The 20,436-nt window shown below is 32.9% G+C and overlaps 1 protein-coding gene across 1 annotated transcript in view; it reads right to left on the reverse strand.

The window, feature by feature from the left end:
- KIF6 (kinesin family member 6) overlaps nt 1–20,436 on the reverse strand; it is a 173,619-nt gene that overhangs the window by 85,680 nt on the left and 67,503 nt on the right. Inside the window, exons 11-13 of the mRNA XM_083828484.1 lie at nt 16,152–16,257; nt 15,163–15,304; nt 12,963–13,175 (exon numbers count right to left, since the gene is read on the reverse strand). Coding sequence (XP_083684610.1) covers nt 12,963–13,175; nt 15,163–15,304; nt 16,152–16,257 — 461 coding nt within the window. The remainder of the gene's footprint in view (nt 1–12,962; nt 13,176–15,162; nt 15,305–16,151; nt 16,258–20,436) is intronic.

Below are 20,436 nucleotides of genomic sequence, written 5' to 3' on the forward strand. Positions count from 1 at the left end.
AAGTGATTTCAGCAGACTAGGAGTCAGAAATGACAAGGACTTCATATGAAAAAAGAAAAACAATTCACTATAGCTTTTTCTGTAAAGTGTTCATGACAACAAGAGAAGGATTAGAAATTCTTATGAAAAAGAAAAGATAGTATAACAAAGTTATACAAGCTGTTAAGGAAATTTAAATATAAATTACTACAATGAGATCTCCTGAAAACAGACATAGACATTTGCAGAATACATGGAAGCATTAATCAATGGTAACACAAGGCTGTGAATAATATCTTAGGATATGTTCTCTGACTGTCTGTCCTCTAGAAGCAAATACATCATAAACAAGGACTGGAAAATACATTTCATTTTGTTCTTAGAGAAAACAGATACACAGACCCTTTTGAAAAGAAAATTTTCTTTTCAAGAAGAAAAGATTTTTATCAGTTGGAGACATCCTGTATAATACGTTCTGTATTATAAAAGGTTAGTAACACACTGACTTCATTATTTCAAAGACAGTGAATTTGAGAGAGAATTAAAGTTACCACTTCAAACTTTATATCCCTTTCATCAAAATTTTATCTCCATCTAGTTTTTTTATGCATTTCATATCATATGGCTTGCAATTCACGCATTTCTTTCTGAAATTACCACAAGATCCCAGTAAATGTAGAAGGAAAAAACAAGCCTAAAAACGTGTGAGCTAAACAGTGTTAGAAAGTATAAACCGATGCAAAAAGAAGATAGCATTACAGTTGAAATGCTCCATCTCTTCAGTTAAAAACTTTACAAGTTGCCTATATTCTATGAAAAGCATGTTATATATATTTTATATATATATATACATACAAATATATACATATATATATTTACTCTCATGAATGCCAATAAATCAGTTCTAACTTTTACAGTGAAAATTATTTAAGCCAAACACTTAATAATTTCATACTACTGCTGTGATAAACCATACTCTATATGTTTGTACTCTCTATACTGAGACACAAATATGCAGAAACTCTTTTGGTTTATATTGAGGAATAAGCAGAAATGAGACAGTTTCTTCCTAAAGTAGTCTGCAAATATATATACAAAAAGAAGTTAAATCTCTCCATTCATATTTTTGGGAAATCATATTGTTAGTTCCAGCATGATAAACTGATGTTCTTAAAGGCTTCTATCCCAAGGTAACAGAAAGGCTAAAATGGAAGGAGAAAACAGTAGTTACAACGTAATATGTATAATAAAATAAAGTGTAGATGGTTTCAAACATGGCTTCCAATATTAACAGCATCTGATTTTCGGATTACTTTGCCATATTAGTTTTGCCTAGAGTTGAACTTCCAAATACACTTTTTGAGCTGACCATTATTTGAAGGAATTGTGGAATGAAAATAGAAATTAAAAACATTAAGACTGCAACAGTAAGATAGTTTATCACAAAGAGGCAGCAGCAGCTCAACGGCCAAGAGGTAACCAAGTGAAAAAGGTGTGAAATTATCACACACAATAAAATAAAACATGGAATACTAATTATAGAAAATTATTTACATTATAATTAGACACTAGATATTAGAGTAAAAGATTAAATTTTTCTTAATTTTGAATGCAGGTCTACTAAAAGTATGCTGAAAATCAGGTAAGGAGCTCACACTAAGAGTAGGATTATTTGCACAAATATTTGTCAAAGTACCAGAGGGGGGAATACTGTCTTTCAGCAAATGCTTTGCTCAATAGTCACCAAAAGACTCAATTCTATAAGTTCATTTCCCAGAAAAATGGGAAAAACTAGTTAGGGAGAGAAAATAAACCATAAGCACTGTAGTATGATAAAAAGTGGACATCTTAGAACTTTGTCATGACTAGGTATTGTCTTTCACAATACCAGAGTCAGATACCTGGTTTGAAGAACTAGAATTACAGTTAAATGCTTACCAACATAAGATAGTTTATTTAGCTACACCACGTCAGTTACAGGAGACTGACCATAATCACCTACATCTCAGCGACCTTTGGTTGCACACAGGTTCTCAAAGAACCATTTTAGCTCTTTCTATAACTCTATATAACCAGTACAATTTTCAGATTTGCTTTAATTTACTGAAGTGTTAGACCAGCTCCTACCTGCCTCTAGCAACAAAATGATTGAAGACTGTTATCAATGTAGCTCAGTTGGTTGTTACAGCTGAGTATCTCAGCTATAGGTTCCAAAGACAGGCCCTGCAATGAATATCATTAAGTTTTTACCTGACCTATGAGTAAGAATCACCTGAAGTTCACACTGAAGTCAATAATGCTCCAAATTGTCTCACATTAACCTAAATACTACATAACCCCTTGCTGACATGGCATTATTCTTTTAAAAGTATATTTCTGAACCTACAGGAAAAGTGGCTGAAATTGAACTAAACAAAGGCACAGTTACGAAATAGATGTTCCAGAGTTAAAACTGCAAAAGATAAAACAAGATGTATTGGAGAGAAGTGAGCTGTACAATTTTTGATTTATTCAGCAAAAACATCCAAAGGTTTAAGAGCCTTACCAACTTACAGAAGCACAAAACTGGCCTGAAACATTTGTATGAGTCTTATCTTAACCTGTTACATGCATTACAAATATCAGGAAAAAAATGAAGTTTTGTGGGGCATTTCCAATAATTTCTAGTTTGGGCTTATTACTGAAATATCTGTAGACTTGTCTCTCAAGACAATATCTGTTTTTGTTACACCAGGACATGAAAAGCCATTTTCAAGATTAAATACACCAATGAAAACAAAACAGAACTCTTTATTTTATTATATAGCAGAATTAGTACTATCTGCACAGAAATATCTGAAGATTAAGCTAATACGATGAACTTCTAGTCTTTTGTATTAACCATATGCGTAGACAATGTGCATGCAGTGGCTCTATTAAAAGGCACTCTAGTCACTTGGGACTGACGTTCTTAATAATAACAATATGGAAGAAGTTTCACAGATGTATTTGCCAATCCTGACAGTCAATATATAAAGGAATTCAGTCACCCTTCAAATACGCAGAAACTTTCAGGAGCACATTTTACTTCTAAAATATCGAGAGTTGAAGAGGTTCAGTCACAAAAAGTAAAAACATCTTTAAGGAGTTAGTCTGAAGAATCTAATATCATTTTTAGACAGCCAAAATATGGCTAATGAATCAGGAAGCCAAAAAAGATTTGAAATAGTAGAGAACTTCCAGAGAACACTAGGTTACATTTCAGCAGAGTAATCTGGATAAGAGAACAGTAAACTCACATAAAAATACTGGAAACTTTCCCCATCTAAACAGACTCAAGAGGAAGGCTGTAAAAACTGCCAAAAGCATCTTTAACAAGGTTCCAAACATACGTTCCACATCAGAAGAGATTCCCAGCTGAAAAGTGGAGAGAAAAACACAATAGGCATCTTAGACAAACCAGAAATCTTTTGTAAAACTAAATAAATGTGGGGAAAGAAAAAGCTGTTGATGGCCATATAAGTGGTAAGTGGTTTACATAACAGCATTTTCAATATATAAGATAATACAGTTTCAACATCTCCAAAAAATTAATGAAAGTACTGTAATGATCCAATCCCCACTCTCATTAAAACCTTACAACTTACAAAATCTGCCTTTAATGCTGCAAATGGAGATTTGCAACAAAAAACTCCTCTAGCTCCAAAAAAGCAAAATCTGGGCTTCATCTCCTAAAAATAACTCCATGTTCATATTTATAAACACTTAGTTAAGAGGACAAAAATCCTAACACAGAGAGCTTTATCATAGAATGCCAATTGCAAGAGCTCACTTAACTTTAAATCAACAACATGTATTTATATTTCTTTGTGACAAGGAATAGTCATCTGTTGTTGCTTACATGGATGTTTCTAGAGCCTCAAACTTCTTAATCCATTCATGTTTTACTGTTCACTAATCTCAGTGAGTTTGATTCAAATTCCTTACTCAAGCAAAACTCACAGGGGACTCACTGTGAATTCTGACAATATAAAGCTTTTGAAAGCCACACAGAAGAACGGATTTTGAAAAAGAAAAACACAGAAACAACAAAAAAAACAACACAAGTTAGTCAAGACTCCTATAAACAGACAGTTATCACAATGAATAATATGATAGTCTTCTTCATTTTTACTGCAAACAATGTACATTTAAAGAAAGCTTTTTTTTTTAGAAAGTAATTCTATGAATCTTTTACTTTTTCTTTATTTCACAAGATTAAAAGAAGAAATAAAACTCTGATATTCAAGACAGAGATACCAAACATGTATAAAAGCACATGACATATTCAAGAAGGCAATTAATCACCTGATCACATGCTACAAAACATGTGCTTGAAGTTAGATATGCATTCATATTTATTACAAGAACTGGAGCAATAAATATTTTATCTGGTGACTTGAAATACCAGAAAATAACTTCGTTAAACTTCTCAGAAGTACAACCCCATAACATTGTTCAAAAGCACATGCCGACTGAAAACATTTAGATATTTAAAAAAGCCTTCAAAATAAATTCAGCAAATCTTAGGCAATGAAGTCAGATACTTCCTGCTTGGTCCTTAAACTTGGCAATAAGAAAAATGTACCACAAATAATCATTCTTTATTATAGAAAGCATACATAAGAAGTTAGGGACACAACATGTCTCTCTAAATATTAAAAAAAGTAAATAGTAACAAAAGTTTAACAGTAGCAATGAAATATTCTGAACATCTAACTAACAGCTGGTAGAAGTTCAGCTGGAGAATGAAAGTATTTTTTTTCCTGGACCTGTAGCAGAAGATATAGGACATCATTTCTATTCTCAGAGGTCAGAAAGATCAGTAGCAAGTCTGAACAATGTCCCAACAGCATCAGTGATTAATTTGCTGACCAAATTGCAATAAAATAGGTACATTTGTTTGGTGACAAACAATCTCAGTCATGAACACAGTGTCAGGAGTCTGTCCTCAGGTATTCCAAAGCATCACTAGACCCACAAAAGGCCCCAAGAAACTTATACATTTGCTAAGCACTTAATTTTTCTGGTGAGTTGAGACCTGCTTTTTTCTAAATGAAGGACATAGAAGAGATTATGACGGAAAACCTCAGTCAATCCTTTCCATTAGGGAGCTTTCTGTGGGTTTCCCAACAATAGAAGAAGCTTTTCCCCCAAATTATTACATAAATACATAAAATAGCCAAAATAAATATTTTGAGAAGTCTTAATACAAGCTGAAAATATTTAGCTTTCAGAACTGAGCACTTGGTGTGTTATCATCACTGCTTTCCCACTACTCATAATCACCATCTGTTTATAGAAACCATCTCTCAACTTTCATTTTAAAGTCAACTTGTCAGCCATTCAGTGGGAATGCTCTTTTTCATACATGCTTGCATACCACCAAGCAAAAAATGATCTTAAACCCCGATTGGGTTGCACAACAGATAAGTTCTCCACCAATCTCTAAAAAATCCCCATAACTTTTCCAATAAAAATACAGGAAATGGTTAAAAATGGTCAAAACCTGATACTAACAATTTTTTTTGTGAGACTAAAATAATTCCTCTCAAACCCATCAGCATATTCCTGGGCCACCTGTTCTAGTGGGCAGCATCCCTGCCTATGGCAGGGTGGTTGGAACTAGAAGGTCTTTAAGGTCCCTTCCAATCCAAGCCATTCTATGATATGCAACTATTTGAAGCTATCACTAAGATTTATTGTGTTCTTTGAATGTCACAATATTCACACTGTTTTCTGGTAACCAAATTGTTTACATTTCAGTAGAAAAACAAATCCAGTAGGAGCAAAAATGACAACATATATCTCTTACACTGACAGAATTATGCTACAAACAAGCAGAAGTCCAAGATCTATTTCAAAACAAGACTTATCTGTATAGAAAAAGTGAAAAAAGCACGGTAAAAGTCAAATACAACACAATGTTGTCACTCCACTGACATATACAATGAAGTCTGATTTTTTCTTCTTTTGCCAGAATTCTTCATAATTTGATTTATCCTGAAACTACCAATATATAACAGTGGCACCATCTCCTGAGAAAGACTGTATGTAGTTCTATATTTGGGTTAGGATTTCACGTAAAGGATCTCTACAAGATATAAATTACGAATAAAAAAAAATCTGCAGGAGAAACTTTACAATGAAGTACATTATTGAACTAAAAATAAAAATGTTGAAGCCTATGTAAAGCTCAGGTTATTATGCCAATAATTTATCTTTTCATTTTCTGGAATGCTCATCTGAAACATAGATTAAATTCATAGCCAAAGAGCTATGTCTGTTTCAGATTTATGAACGATATCATGATGCAGTAAATAATAGCAGATACCCAGCCCAGCTACTGAGTACGTTGGAATGTTGTGCACACTTACTCATGTAGTTATGAATGTATAACTTAGAGTGTTCTGTGATTAAGATGGCTATTGAAAAGCAAGTTCTCCTTTTTCATGATATAACAGTTGGACTAAGATAAAAAGCTCTGGTCTGTTCACTCTAATCTAACTGTCTTATGCAATCTGTAAAAGCTCCTCAGTGATGGGAGCTAGCTTGCCAAAATGTCAGCAGCAGGCAACCTTCCAATCTAAACAGACAGTGTCGCACTGTTGCCTTACTGAATTAGAGGAGAATGATACCTAGCATTCCCTCCCAAAAGAAGTCTCTTGGGATCCAAGAACAACAGATTTGACAGCATGTAAACTGGTATAATTTTTCGCTGAAGAATTCAATGCTATTGTCATCAGCAAAATCTAGGATAGGACAATACTAAGATGCTGTGCTTGTGTATTCCTTTGTTCTAATCACCACAGAGAACATCCTGATACAGGCTGCTATATAAACTAAAGAAACAGAAAACACAGCAACAATGCATATGTCCAATTTCAGTCATTCTTATTAGGTCTGTTGGTATCAAACCTCTTGGTTGATAATAATTTACTAATGACATTCTGAATATGAGCCTTTATATTTAAATAAGCAGTTAAGGACATAGCTGTTCAGAATAAAATCTGATTTAACATAAAATCAACTCTTTACAATTTAGTATTTATTAGCAGTTGGTCAATATGATATAGTGGTGCCCAAGACATATTCAGAATGTAAATCTGAGGTAACAGTCTTTGTTTCTCTCTATGATTGTACAGTTACCATCATCAAAGTCTGCTATTTAGATTTTCAGGCATATAGTAGATGGAGAAAAGATAGAATGTACATGAAGTTAAACAATATGATATGTATATCAAGCCTTAAAAGATATATTATCTGAATTTAAATTTCCTCTGAAAGAGCACACACATTCAGTGCAGCATGGATTAAGAAAGTCACACATCTATGTGACTTTCTTATATAGATACGGATAGGATTCTCCCACAGATATTTCACTAAACTAAATATTTCTTTATATGCTTTCTGGCAATTTCCTGGTTTCTTTTCAGAATGAAGAAATGAGATAGGAAAATAGAAAGACATTAGAGACATGATTAGAAACATGACACTAGAAATACAATTTTATATTGCATTAAATCAGACTGTAGAATAGGCACAACAGAATTAGAGAGAAAACCTGCAAACTAATCAAACCATTAAAATAGTTTACTTGATATAGCCTACATGCTGTAAATTGAAATATGCATAAATGAAAACTGTTTTCAGGTATGGAAACTGTTTAAATGATGAAGAATAGCTTTAATATTATACTAAAGGCTCTACTTGGGAGTCCTACCTTGGCTCAGGCCCAAGCCCTTTCACACATCTTTAGCAAATCCTTAATGCCTATAGACAAGAAGACATATGCATATAGTTCAGATGGCTTTTGAAAAGAACGCATAGCTTCAGAATTATGATTATTATTCGCAGGTTTGCAATATGTGAAATATGAAGCTCAAGTGAGAATCATATCTCACTTCCACTTCTCTTCTGTTTGATGAAATGTCAGGACAGAATTCTAAGACAGGTCATCATCAAAAAATTTTTCCAAAATATCAGTCCTTGCCGTGTAAAGCGCAGGAGATACAGCCCGACAATTCAGGCATTTGAGCTGACATACGGGTTCCTACTTTATATTCGAAGATCACTGTTGTACATATACACACAATTGTTGGTACTGTTACTGAGGGCAGTATCAAATGTGAGAATTTACTAATGCTTCTGAGATTCTTATTTAAAGACTAAAGAATAACTAGCATTACATAAATGACGTAATTATACCAGTCATTTGTTGATAAAATACAGCTACTTTCTGCTAACACATTTCTGATGTTATCAAAAGCTTTGTACTAAGAGGAAACAATTCTATTTAGTAAAAATCATTGTGACACCAAATCAAGTAAATTCTTCCTATAAAATGAGAGCATGATAAATAGAAAAAGTAGGAGTCAAATGGATATCTTCAGCTGTTGAGTAATTACAAATGCAAACAAGCAATATGAGAGTATTTTACACAGAAACGGGAAGAGGTATAAGAGTCAGCAAACAAATTCTAAACTTCTTGGTTTTTTTAGAAGATGAATTAAAAACAAACACACAGACATAAGACAACAGATGTAAGATCAATCTAGCCTAGTATCCTGTACAGTAAGTGGCAGCATGGCAGTGTTAGATAACTTTAAAGAATATGTGAAATAACTACTGTAAAAATCCATTATATGAACTGCTGTAGGAATCACCTGAGTTCTTATCATTGGAATGGTATAAAACCTGAAGAAGGAGTTTTAATATTCTTTCTTTTGAAAATCTTTAATATCTTTAAAGCTGTATTTTATCTCTAATTCTTGACTACTTAGTGACATCTCAGTCTCTGGTACAGGGTCTCACCATGCCTTTTGACAGTCTGATTATCCTAGAATCCAAATATCCTGAGTTGGAAGGGACGCACAAGGATCAATGAGTCTAACTCCTGGCTCCACACAGGACCACACCAAAAAATCTGTCATTATGATAATGACTTTTTAATTCTTTCCCTGAACCACTCATTTAAAATACTGCAGAGCTTAATAAAAAAATATTTTTCTTTGCAGAAACCACAATAAGCAGAAATCTTAAGATTCCAATTTATATTTTTTTCCCCCAATATTCTTAGGCTTAGTTCTGGTTCTTTCACACATGTACAGCTCATGGTATGCAACTCCTGTCCATTTATCTATTCCTTGTAACCTCTCTCTCACTTATTGTCTAGGACAATTTCTTTCTCATTCCTGCATTCTGTCTCCACCACAATAATTAACAAGGTCAAATCCTGCTAAAGCCTGAGAGTTTTCAAGCAAAATAAAAACCATCAAAGCTGATTACTAAGTTCAATTACTAAGCAATTTTAGACAATAAGTGGCAATATTAAATAGTTTAACAGATATTCACATTAGGACACTGGCAAAAATCCCTACTTCCCAGCTCTTGTATCTGAATTTTGAGCTGAAGATTCTCTCTTGCAGTTAAAAATTTATTTACAAAAATACATAAAAAAGAGTATGCAGAAGCGTAAGTCATGAATATGTAAAGCAGTTATATATGATAGTAAATAAAAAAAACCAACTATGCAACAGTTATGTCTACAGTTATTGGAAGTTGTTTTATGTGGGTTTCAAAACTAACAATTTGCAAAAATATTGTTATTTATTGTCATTTAGCCAACTCAGAAGATGTAAGGAAATATAACTACAATGCTTAGCAGTTAAGACTTTTTAATTAACCACCATAAAAACTTCCTTACTTACACAATCCATGCTAACTGGCCAATATAATTTGTATTGTTTGAGTTGCTATTTCTGTGAAGTATTAAGCACATACTTAATAAATCCCATGACATTATTTACATGACTAAAGTTAAATACATCTTTAAAATCTTGTAAAATCAGGTTCTACAAATGGTTTGTTAGTTCTGAAAATTTGGTATGCAGAAGAATTTTTTTTTTCCAAAATATTAATATTAAATATTAAAAAAATATTAAATACTGCTTTTGCCTCCTTATCTGTTAAAACTGACTGGCCTGAAATCTAATGATTTGAATATTTATCCTCATCTTTAAGATGTATGAGTCAGTATTTATAACTTCTGGAGCTGACAATGTAAGTTTCTGGGATTTCTTTAATATCTGTGTTAACTATGTACAAGACATTAGAAAAAATAGTTATGAAACCTGGTGAGGTCTGTGGTAATTCCTAAATCTTGAGAAAAGCATTTCATATTTTTGTAATGGTTCCTATCAAAACCTCTTTCTTATTCTTTCACAAATCTACTGAGACAGATGATAATTTTATCATTGTAGGAGGTCTGTAGCTACCAGAAATTACCATGAGAAAGATGGCTTCTGAATTCCATAGAGAAATTTGAAGGTTAAAAGGAAAACTTTCAGTCAGAATATCTATTTAGTGGATATCAGAGCATTAAAGTAACATACCTGCAAATAATATTTTGCCATGAAAGTTGACCACTGCACTTTGCACAACTGGTGTTTTTTCAGAACATTTTGCTTCATTGTTAGGTGGAATTAATTGGGTTAATCAAGTCTGAAGCTTACGTATATGTCCAGGTCTGAGTCCAATACAAAAGAGAGTCATATCCCAGCCATTAGCACTCAGAGCTGAGGGTTTTTGGCTGCCAAAGAATGTACCACTATATCTTTGCACTGTCAAAGCTTTATAATAAAATAGAACTGTTGTAACCATTTGAAATTTTATACTGCTTTGCAGCTAAGGATCTCAATATAGTAACTTGCCTACAAAGAAACTGGGATGCTTAAGTAGATGTGCCCCCCCGTTTTTAATGCGATCTCGATCCAACAGTACTATAACTTATAGTTTTATTATTATTAGTTTTTATCACGGCATAGACTGCTTGTCCTAGTACTGGCTGTCTTTTCACTGATTTTTACTCCCGCCTTTTTTTTTTTCTTGAGAGCCTTCTAGGTTTATTGTATCTACAAACTGATTTGAAAAATATGTAATAGTCTGACTATTCTTCATGAACTTATATTTAAAAGTGTTAGTTTCGATATGAAGATGTATTGAAGCTTTTTATTTTCAAAAACTTTAAGAAATTAAACAAAAGAAAGAGAAAAATATAGTTATTTGTACATTAGGGAGAAAATGCTGTCATTCTCAGAGACACAAAAGAACGGGAGAGCACAGAAACTCGGTTATATTATTGGAAAGACAACTGGTCCCCCAAGATTGGGTTTAAGGCATCCTTGCAAAGCTGTATGGGTTGTATTATTAACAGTTGTTCTACTATTTTTTTTTCTTTACTATTACATTTTTTACTCTAAAGTATTCCTTGAGCACCATAACACAAACATTAAGAAATAATGTTTTAAGGCATTATCGTTATAACAGCAATACATTAGAGAAGTCCTAACGCTACCAACATTACTGGACTAGACTTGTGGCAGAATGTCAGGCCACTGGAAAGGACTGCAGACATATAAGGCCACTTAAAATAATCTAGAAATAACTTATTTATCTGTAGTCCTCACAGAAATATGAGCACAAATTTTAAAAATAAATTAATTGTAGTGAAACTAAGGGAGGGTTTTTATGTCCACATTTTGCATCTTGGTTGTTGAGGACTTTATTGTTTTCATGTCCACTTGGAATATCATGGAATATCGGAATCTGACCCAAAGCTGATTGAAAAGAGCAATGGAAAGAAGGGGATAGGTTTATAGTTACTTTCAGGATGAAAAAGCCATATAATATGCAATCCAATTATATATAAAAAGTCTCATCTCAAAACAAATTACCTTTTCATGACAGAAGTCCATCTAAAACTCATTATCCTAACAGGATAGGAATCAGTTACATTTACTTATTGATTAGCCAAAGAAAATACTTTATCGTTGTAGCAGGTTCCCTGTGCCAACCATCTGTTCCAAATTATTCTTTTTTCAATGAACAGTATTTTGTATGTTTACCTAATATATTTTACAAAACAGCTCAAGTAGAGTAAAGAATGAATAACAAAAATTGGCTTTACTAGGAGATCTTTTATCAGTTACATATGGATGAATAGTACCCATTTGCTGACAAAGGTATGGCACATGGTAAAACTATATTCAGTGTGTTAGCTATCGGAAATGAATGCATTATTTATCCATTCAGCTCTAACTTGTTTGCAAAGGATATGAGTTATTGAACCACTTCACAAATAGTTATTATTTTTAAATACATCAGAACAAGAATTTTGAATTTGTTCTCACTTACCAAGGTCTTGCTGCAGAAAGGTAGCATTTCAATAAAACTATTCACATGCACAAAAATGCAGTTATTTGTCATTTCTGGAACTAAGGCTTCAATTCATTTGATCACGTTAATTTAGTAATAATAACAATAATCACAGTGGTTTATTAAAAAATTAAATAAAAACCAGATGTCAAAATAGTATAATATAAGTAAAATGTTTAAAGACAATCACAAAAAGATTTGTGTTTACAATTTGATATAAGAGCTAGAAGCATAATTACTGAATCTCATTCTATTCGAACATAACGTTTCTCTCCTAGGCTGAAAGATTAAAAGATAAAAGTGTTTATTGATGTTTTAGGATACTGTATGACTAATAATGCCTGCACAGAACTTCTTTCAATATCTACTGTTCTGGTTTAGATTTCTTTTTTTTGTTTAAAGTCACTACCTCCAAATCTTTTGGGGAAAAATGTTATATCCTAATATTTTTTATGAGTTATGCTCAAAAAAACTCTTTTCTGAGAACAAATTTACTTGAAGATTTAAAGGCTTGCAACTGAATTTATATTCCATTTCTGGAGGACCATTCAACAGAGGATTAACATCGGTTTGTTACAGCCATCAGCACCTTGAGAGGGCTATAAATTTAAATCCCTGAATTTGTAGATACAGAATTAGCACAATACTGCTGGTACTGAAAATAAAATTCTGGTTCTGTTACACATCTGAATAATATGCTGAAGATCATACTGAAATAACCCAATAACTGCTCACTTAATTACACTAACCTGTCTGTCTGGAAAGAAAAGGCAGTCTGTTAACTGAAGAGCTGAGATCTTTTGCCTCATTCAGTCTAAAACAGTTAGATGGGCTCCACTTTTCTTCCAAGTTTATAGAAAGAGACTGCTCCAAGGCTGCAGAACCAGCAGAGAGAGCATTAAGCTGGAAAAGAGCATCTTGTGCTTTCTTTTTTTCTTTTTTTAGCAAATTTACTAGAATATCTGCAAGATACATTAAGGAAATCATCAAGGGTTTCTTCTATATAGCAAAAATCTTCTTTGTTTATCCCTAAGTTTTTTTATTCAATGGAATAATTCACATATGAAAGCCCATTTGTGAATGTGAATTTAGAGTTGGGCATATTTTTTATAATCATATCCAGGCAGCCTAGTTTTTGCAAAACAGCAGAATCATTTCTACTAAGCACTAACAAATTCACACATTGACCACAATTGCTGATCCCATTCAATCAGTGCTTGATAAAAATATTTACAGACAAACAGAAATGAAAACTCCAATAACTTATTGACATTGTGTGACACTCTCTTTTTTACTCTTTAAATTCTTTAAACAAAATTTCCAAAGAAAAGAAAAGAAACCCTTAACTTACAGGTAGATTGGCAAGAGTATCACATTTGTAATCTTTTCACAATAAGAAGGTTTACTAAATAATAAATAACACTACATATTTATTAGAAGTATATTTCATAGAAATACATTTTGCGTAACAGCAGATAGAGGGCTTACAATGAAAATTGTTTACATTCAGCCAAAACCACAGGACTTCCTGTGAGATATATATATATATATGTGTGTGTATATATATATCTATTTAATATGGTATTCATTCTAATCCTAATTAAACCACAGAAAATCTAAGTAGTCTTTGGGGAATATTATTAACTAGACTGGGTAGCAATAATAAAACATTTTACAATTCAGTTATGATTGACTAAAAAGCTTCAATACTTCCCATCGCTTTATCACAGTAGTCATGTTATTAAATCTCTAATGATGATGTACTGTCACTTAGAGGCTGCATACTGAAAAATAGTTTTTTGTTCAAAGTTTTATACTTTTATATATATCTCTTATGTGGATTTACCCAACATGCTTCTTCCTTGTACTTCAGCAAACAAAGCCATATATATCTATCAAGTACAGGAGCATTTGATATAGATGTTTAGCTTTTTCTCATTAGCAACTTCATACCAATTAAATCATTTATATCAGGAAGAAATGTTTCTGTACATCCAGAAGCATATCCAGACCTGAAAACTGATATCAAAATTGAGCAATTTTTTTAAAAAAAAAAACAAACGGATAATTCAGTATTATGACTAAAATTATTTGAAAGTGCCCCTTGGAATGCAAACATATTCTGTGACAAAACAAAAATTGAGAAGCTTTCCTGCCACCTCAGTTCAGACTGGTAACATGCTACATGCAAATGAAATAAAAATTAATTATCTTTTCACATAAAAAAAAAAATCTGGAATTGCTGTATATGAAGAATACAGCTGAGTTTGCTTTTTTTTACTTATAACTGTGAAAGCAAGTATGTTACCTATAAATCTATAGGAAAACAAAGCTGTTTTTCAGTTCTCTGCCACTTTCAAATTTTACCCACAGAGTAGCCACAAAGTAAAGGACATGGTGATACTGTGGTCTGCCAACAGCTCTGTCAGCCAGCTAAAAATAACTCCCTACCTTCATCATGCAATGGTGCAGCTACTCCTGTCTGCTGTGAGGCCCTGAAATGGACAAAACACATCTGAGCAGTTTAATATTTTTACATGCTAAAGGCCTTAGCTTTCATTTAATTTTTAAAGGTGCATGTTTTGTAAGGTAATAAATTTATCTTCATATAGCATCAGAATTTCCCATTCTAAAAAAAGGTTTAATTTGCTTGAGGAAAGTGTTTTAGGTGTGGCTTCATCCACAGTATTTGGATCTTGGCTGGACCATTCTAAAGATAAGTGGTGCCTGAATCCAGACTTTTGGTTTGGGTCACAATTGAAATAGAAGCAGGTGCAAAGTAGGGGTCCTGCCATATAAAAGTTGGGAACTGAGTAATTGCTTTAACACAATGGGGTCAACAGAGAGAAATTCCTTTCATACAGCCAACTCCTATCTCACATACAGAAAAAAATATTGTAGCCACATCAGCTGAAACCCAAATATTATTTTTTCCTTCACAAAGGATACTGATCTCATTGTCTCTTTGCTGCAGAAGTTCTTTCAGTTTTTTCAACTCTTCTTTTCCCACTTCTTTGTTAGTGTCTTTTTCTTCAGAGGTGTGTTGTGAGACCATTTTTTTATCAGAAATCTTTGAATGGTTCATTAGTTGCTATCAGAAGAAAGAAACAAACATAAGGTATGCTCTTGTAACCTTACCTACAGCTATGTATTTATTCTACTCTGTAACTGTTTAGCTATGACTGCAAAGGAGAAGGCCTGAGAGAACAAACTCATGTCACCAGTTGACTGTCAAGTTATATGCATTGCATCAAGCGTTGGGCAAGTTGTATTAGTTGATCTTCACTACCAAACATACAAATTACTTTACCCTTTCTACACATAAACTCAAGCGTTCTCTAGCATTACAGTGCTTTCACCATTAACAATACAACTGAAACCTAATTATTTAAAGACAATAAGGTCAGGAATGTCTACACTATTATATCAGAAAACTCTATCCCAAAATACAGACAAAGTATATATTACCTTCTATTAATTTCTCTGTTGTTCCTACTTCAAGTGTATCTTTCAACAATTTAGAAGGGCTTACAACACTATTACGACAGTTAGTGTAACAGATTCAAGGATATGGTATTTTTACTTTTAGTTTTATCTCTTTTGATTTGTCAGAAATAAAGACTCCATAGTACTCTGAATACTGATGAATGTATCTATCCATTTCCAAATAACTTGTAATGGGTTTATTCAAATAACTTGCAGTCCTCTCTTATAAGTTACCACATGCTGAGATCCTTGCTGGGTTTTCTACACAATTCTGCTGTGTTTTTCTAATTAAATTTGAAATTCCTATCATTCCTCCCTGCATTGCACAGTTTGTTTTACCCTTTTCCAATGCCTCTCAACTGTACTACATTTCTTTTGACTCTTTTCAACTGTAAATGCCTTCAAATAATTTTCAGTCCCAGATGCACTTTCACTATGTTTAAAAGAAATACCTTCACACGAGAGAAGCAGTACTTGATCTTGCGCATGTCTGCACCAACATCCAGAGTGCTTTCAGGATCATTATCTTCCAGAAACGTTTCAATTAACTTATCCAACCTGAAAAGACATAACATTTTTAAGGGGGAAAAAAAAATCACAAACAAGCAGACAACTCTTTAAAGAATTTAAAGATCTTTTGACATTAAGAATTAGAAATTAAGAATTTAAATTAAGAATTTAAAGAATTAAGAATTAGAATTCAATTAAGAATTTAAAGATTTTTTGACAAATCTTTGTCAAATTCTGATTCACCAAGCTGACTGATACTAGCAGGCTATTTCCTTCAAAGTCTATGCAATTACATTGTACTTTTGTGCCTGATATTAAAACCTGGATTTGATACTGGAGATTCTACAACTGCATATTAAAAAATACTTTCACATACTAATGCATAGTTTTAGAACTGAAAGCAATGAAGAAGTAATCTTTAGTTCTTCTCACTTATTTTATAACCTTCTGTTCTCCTGCCATCTAATAATTAACATGATCTAAAGCCTGTCCTCTCAGAAAACATAGCAGATGAAATTTTTAGAGGCTTTGTGCATAGGATTTTTAATATCTATCGTTATTGTCAGAAGATAAAACTATTTATTTTTATGTTACAAGAATCAGCTGATAACATAACTTTCACATATAAATTTTCTTGCTCCAAATACCATGCAGAACAACTAATTTTTTGATGCGGATATTTATATGTTTCTCAAAGACCTACTGCTCTTCTGATTAATGGAACGTAGTCAGCATTTCATTCTCTTATAATTTATACTTATTTATCAAGCACCTGACAACATCTTTGTAGGCAGAAGTAATTCTTATTTGAATAAATCAGTCTTCATAAGAAAATCTGGCACACAGGAGCATCCTTCCGCTCTTTCAAAACCAATTAAAATATCTAGACTGGAAACCTACACAAGTATAATATACCATCCCTTTGAGCTGGATGTCACAGCTGTATGCATACAGTCAGATTTTTCTCTTGGATGCTTTCTTATAACCTCCCTGGGTTTTGTGTTGCAGGATGTATGGCAGATTATCCTCAAGAAAAAGGACAGAGGACCTCTAAACCAAAATCAGCCCCTAACCCACTTACTAAGATATGTTTCTGGAAAATAGCAAGTGAAAGTTTGAACTCCATCAGCTGGTTTTTGATTAAAGGCCCATGCTTCCCAACAAATGCCGTAACCATTAAGGTAATACGCAAATGGTGGGCAACAATTACAGTCACATGCCTTGTAAATAATAATTCTATGATTTTAACTGTTTATTTAGGTTACTATCCTCAGAAGATGATCTTAGGTGAACCTGAGTGTGCTGCTGTATCTAAAATAATTGCATCTATTGCCAAACGGTCAGAGAAGAGTAGGAGTTCAGAACTATCACTGTCCCTAGCATTTTTTTGACTAGTTCTGTTCAGCTCCTCTCATAATACTCAAGCCTTCTGAATGTCCCTTAATAGTCATTTATCCTCTTCAATTACAGGATTGGGAATATTATTGCTACTTGATTATCTTAAGCATTTTGCTGTAACTTCATAACCAAAATTTTAGTCATAATAATATTACAGTATCTAAAGCTGGTTGGGAGATCGCCCTGGTTTTGAAACTTCTTTTACTAAGACTTGTCGCATTACTATATTGTAGTAACAATTCCCTGTGAGAAGATGAAACTATGAGATGCATGACAAACAGAAAAAAAAAAACACCAACAACAATATTCTTTATTTTTAGAAGAAAAATACATGGAAACTAGGAACTGTATGATAGTATAACATAACAGACAGGTTTGGTTATTTTTCTCCTCCAGATTTTACCATGACAAAGTGCCTATACTCAGAACAGGGGAAAAAGAACACAGCAACCCTTGGCTAGTTTCTGATAAACCGTGCTCTCCCATTTTCATCACTTTAGTTAAAGAACAAGAGACAAATACATTTTTTATACCAGTCACTGTATTTGCAAAATTAATGAATTTTGAATTTATGGAACACCCACTGAAGACAATGTGAACTTTACATGTGGAGAGCTTAAAAGAGAGGATATTTAAAGATAAATATAAGTTACAAAAGCATTATTGGCATTGATCATCTTCTCACATTAAAAGACTACAAAAACTACTGGGCAAAAGATACCAAAATTCTACTTATTGCTACAGGATTTTTTTCCTCATGAAGAGTTCAACGAAAGAAAACAAAACAAAAAAAAAGAAAGAAAGAAAAAAAAAAGGTCTGTTGTATAAGAGGATATTCTTAGACTCTTTACACACACCATGACCAGGAGAACTAACCCTTCATACATGGAGGCAGGCATTTGTTTAACGGGAATAATAAGTAACTGGGAAAAGACAGACATTTGTACTATTAAGAAGAATGCTATAGAGTGATTACATGGACATGGAGAAAGTCAGTATTTGTCACTATCCTAAGCACCATATTGATTTCAGTGAATAACAGGAAACAAAAATATTTTTTATAACTAGACTGTCTAGACTGACTATATGAAGTCATCTATAAAATGAGCCTTTAATCTTGAACTACAACGTAGAAAGGAGATATTTTACCCTGACTAAGATTACCTGTTTGCTAGGGACTTAGCCATACTCAGGTTACCATGGATTTAGGCTATGGAAATCAATCAAAAAAATTACACTAACTTCCACCGTTACCATTACCAGAATAACATGGCAGAAAGTTAAAATATTTCAAGAGAAAAAAATAATATATAATTCTTGTAAAAAAAATGCTCTATTTTTGATTGCCAGTCAAGAGTCAAAGTTAACTTGTCAAAGTGTAATGAGTTAGACAAGCTGGAGTTATAGATATGACCTATTTCCTGATTCTTATGCTACTTTTAATATGTTTGGCATTTGTGAAAAAACATAACAGCCCAATTCATTTTTTGCTGTCTCAAGGACTACGTGGAAGCCAAAACAGGTCTGAGCACCAGAAGACTGAGTCAAGTCTGAAATAGCAGAATGTAAATCAGAAGTTTAAACCAATTAAGTTTCATTGCCAATTGGTGGAAACCACAGAATCTTCAGTGTATGTTTAGGTACTTTTCTAAAATTTCAACTTTAAGAATTAGAACAAGAACAGACCACCCTAGTCTGAACACTACAGAAATAAACAAACAAATAAATAAATGAAAAGGGAAAACAAACAAACAAACAAAAAACAAAAAGAAGATCCCCATCCCCATGAATACCAGCAGATGAAATTATGTACATTTAGGTTTCCATGTAAAAATTACAATGAGATATATAAATGACATATTAAAAAATACAATGACATATATAAAATATATGAAAACTAGAACACATAATCATATAAATTAGAGCTGTAAAGGATTTAAGAAATTTATATTGGACATCTACAATTACAACTCCAACGCATTCTTCCTAGTCAAAGCATCACATAGAGTCAGTAGTTATCCTCCTGTTAAAAGAAGCAGAGCAAGAAAACCATTTTTGCAACAAGGAAAGCCAAAATGATTTTTGGTTTTCATTCAGTTACCTTCAAAAGATGAAGAGTAACTTTCTCCTTTGCAATAATTATGTACTCAAAGATGGTTACCTAATCTCTGATCCTTAGTTCTTTAACAGATAAATGCATTTTAAACTATTTTCCTCCAACCAAAAGCTGTCACAAGAATTTATGTCTGCAAGTATCAAACTTGAAAACCACATAAAGCAACCCAGCCACGAACAACATCTAGAGGAACAAGAGAGTACCTATCCAGAGAACTCCCTACAAAATCTTGCTTTAGTTGTTCTGGCTCAGCCCGGAAACTATCTACCCTGACCTCTCTTAAGTAGTATGTTCTGTTTCTTGGAAAAGTCATTAATTATAGTACATTTTCAAAAAGACCTGAGTAACCAGTCCTTAAAAGCAGTAATGATGATCTTCTATCATTATGCCAAGGATAGTAGGTTAATATTTGCATGCCCTCTCAAGAAGAAATTAGGAAAAAAGCTGCCCAAAGAAGAGACTTTTCAAAATGGATTTGCAAAAAAGAATGAGCATGCTTGGCAAAGACTATATTACATATTTTAAGCATTTCTATGTTTGTGACCAAGCTGTTCTTCAAAAACATCTTGGGCTGAACATAATGTCCCTATTACACCCACTGCCAAAAGCCAATGGGAAAATGCTTTAGAAAAATCAAAGGTAGTTTTGTATGTAGGTTCTATGACATGGTTAAGGGTTCCAAGGAAATTCATAAACCAGAGGGGTGAAAAAAA

Source organism: Anser anser (genome assembly GCF_964211835.1).
Source record: "Anser anser genome assembly, chromosome: 3".
Taxonomy (NCBI): Eukaryota; Metazoa; Chordata; class Aves; order Anseriformes; family Anatidae; genus Anser; species Anser anser.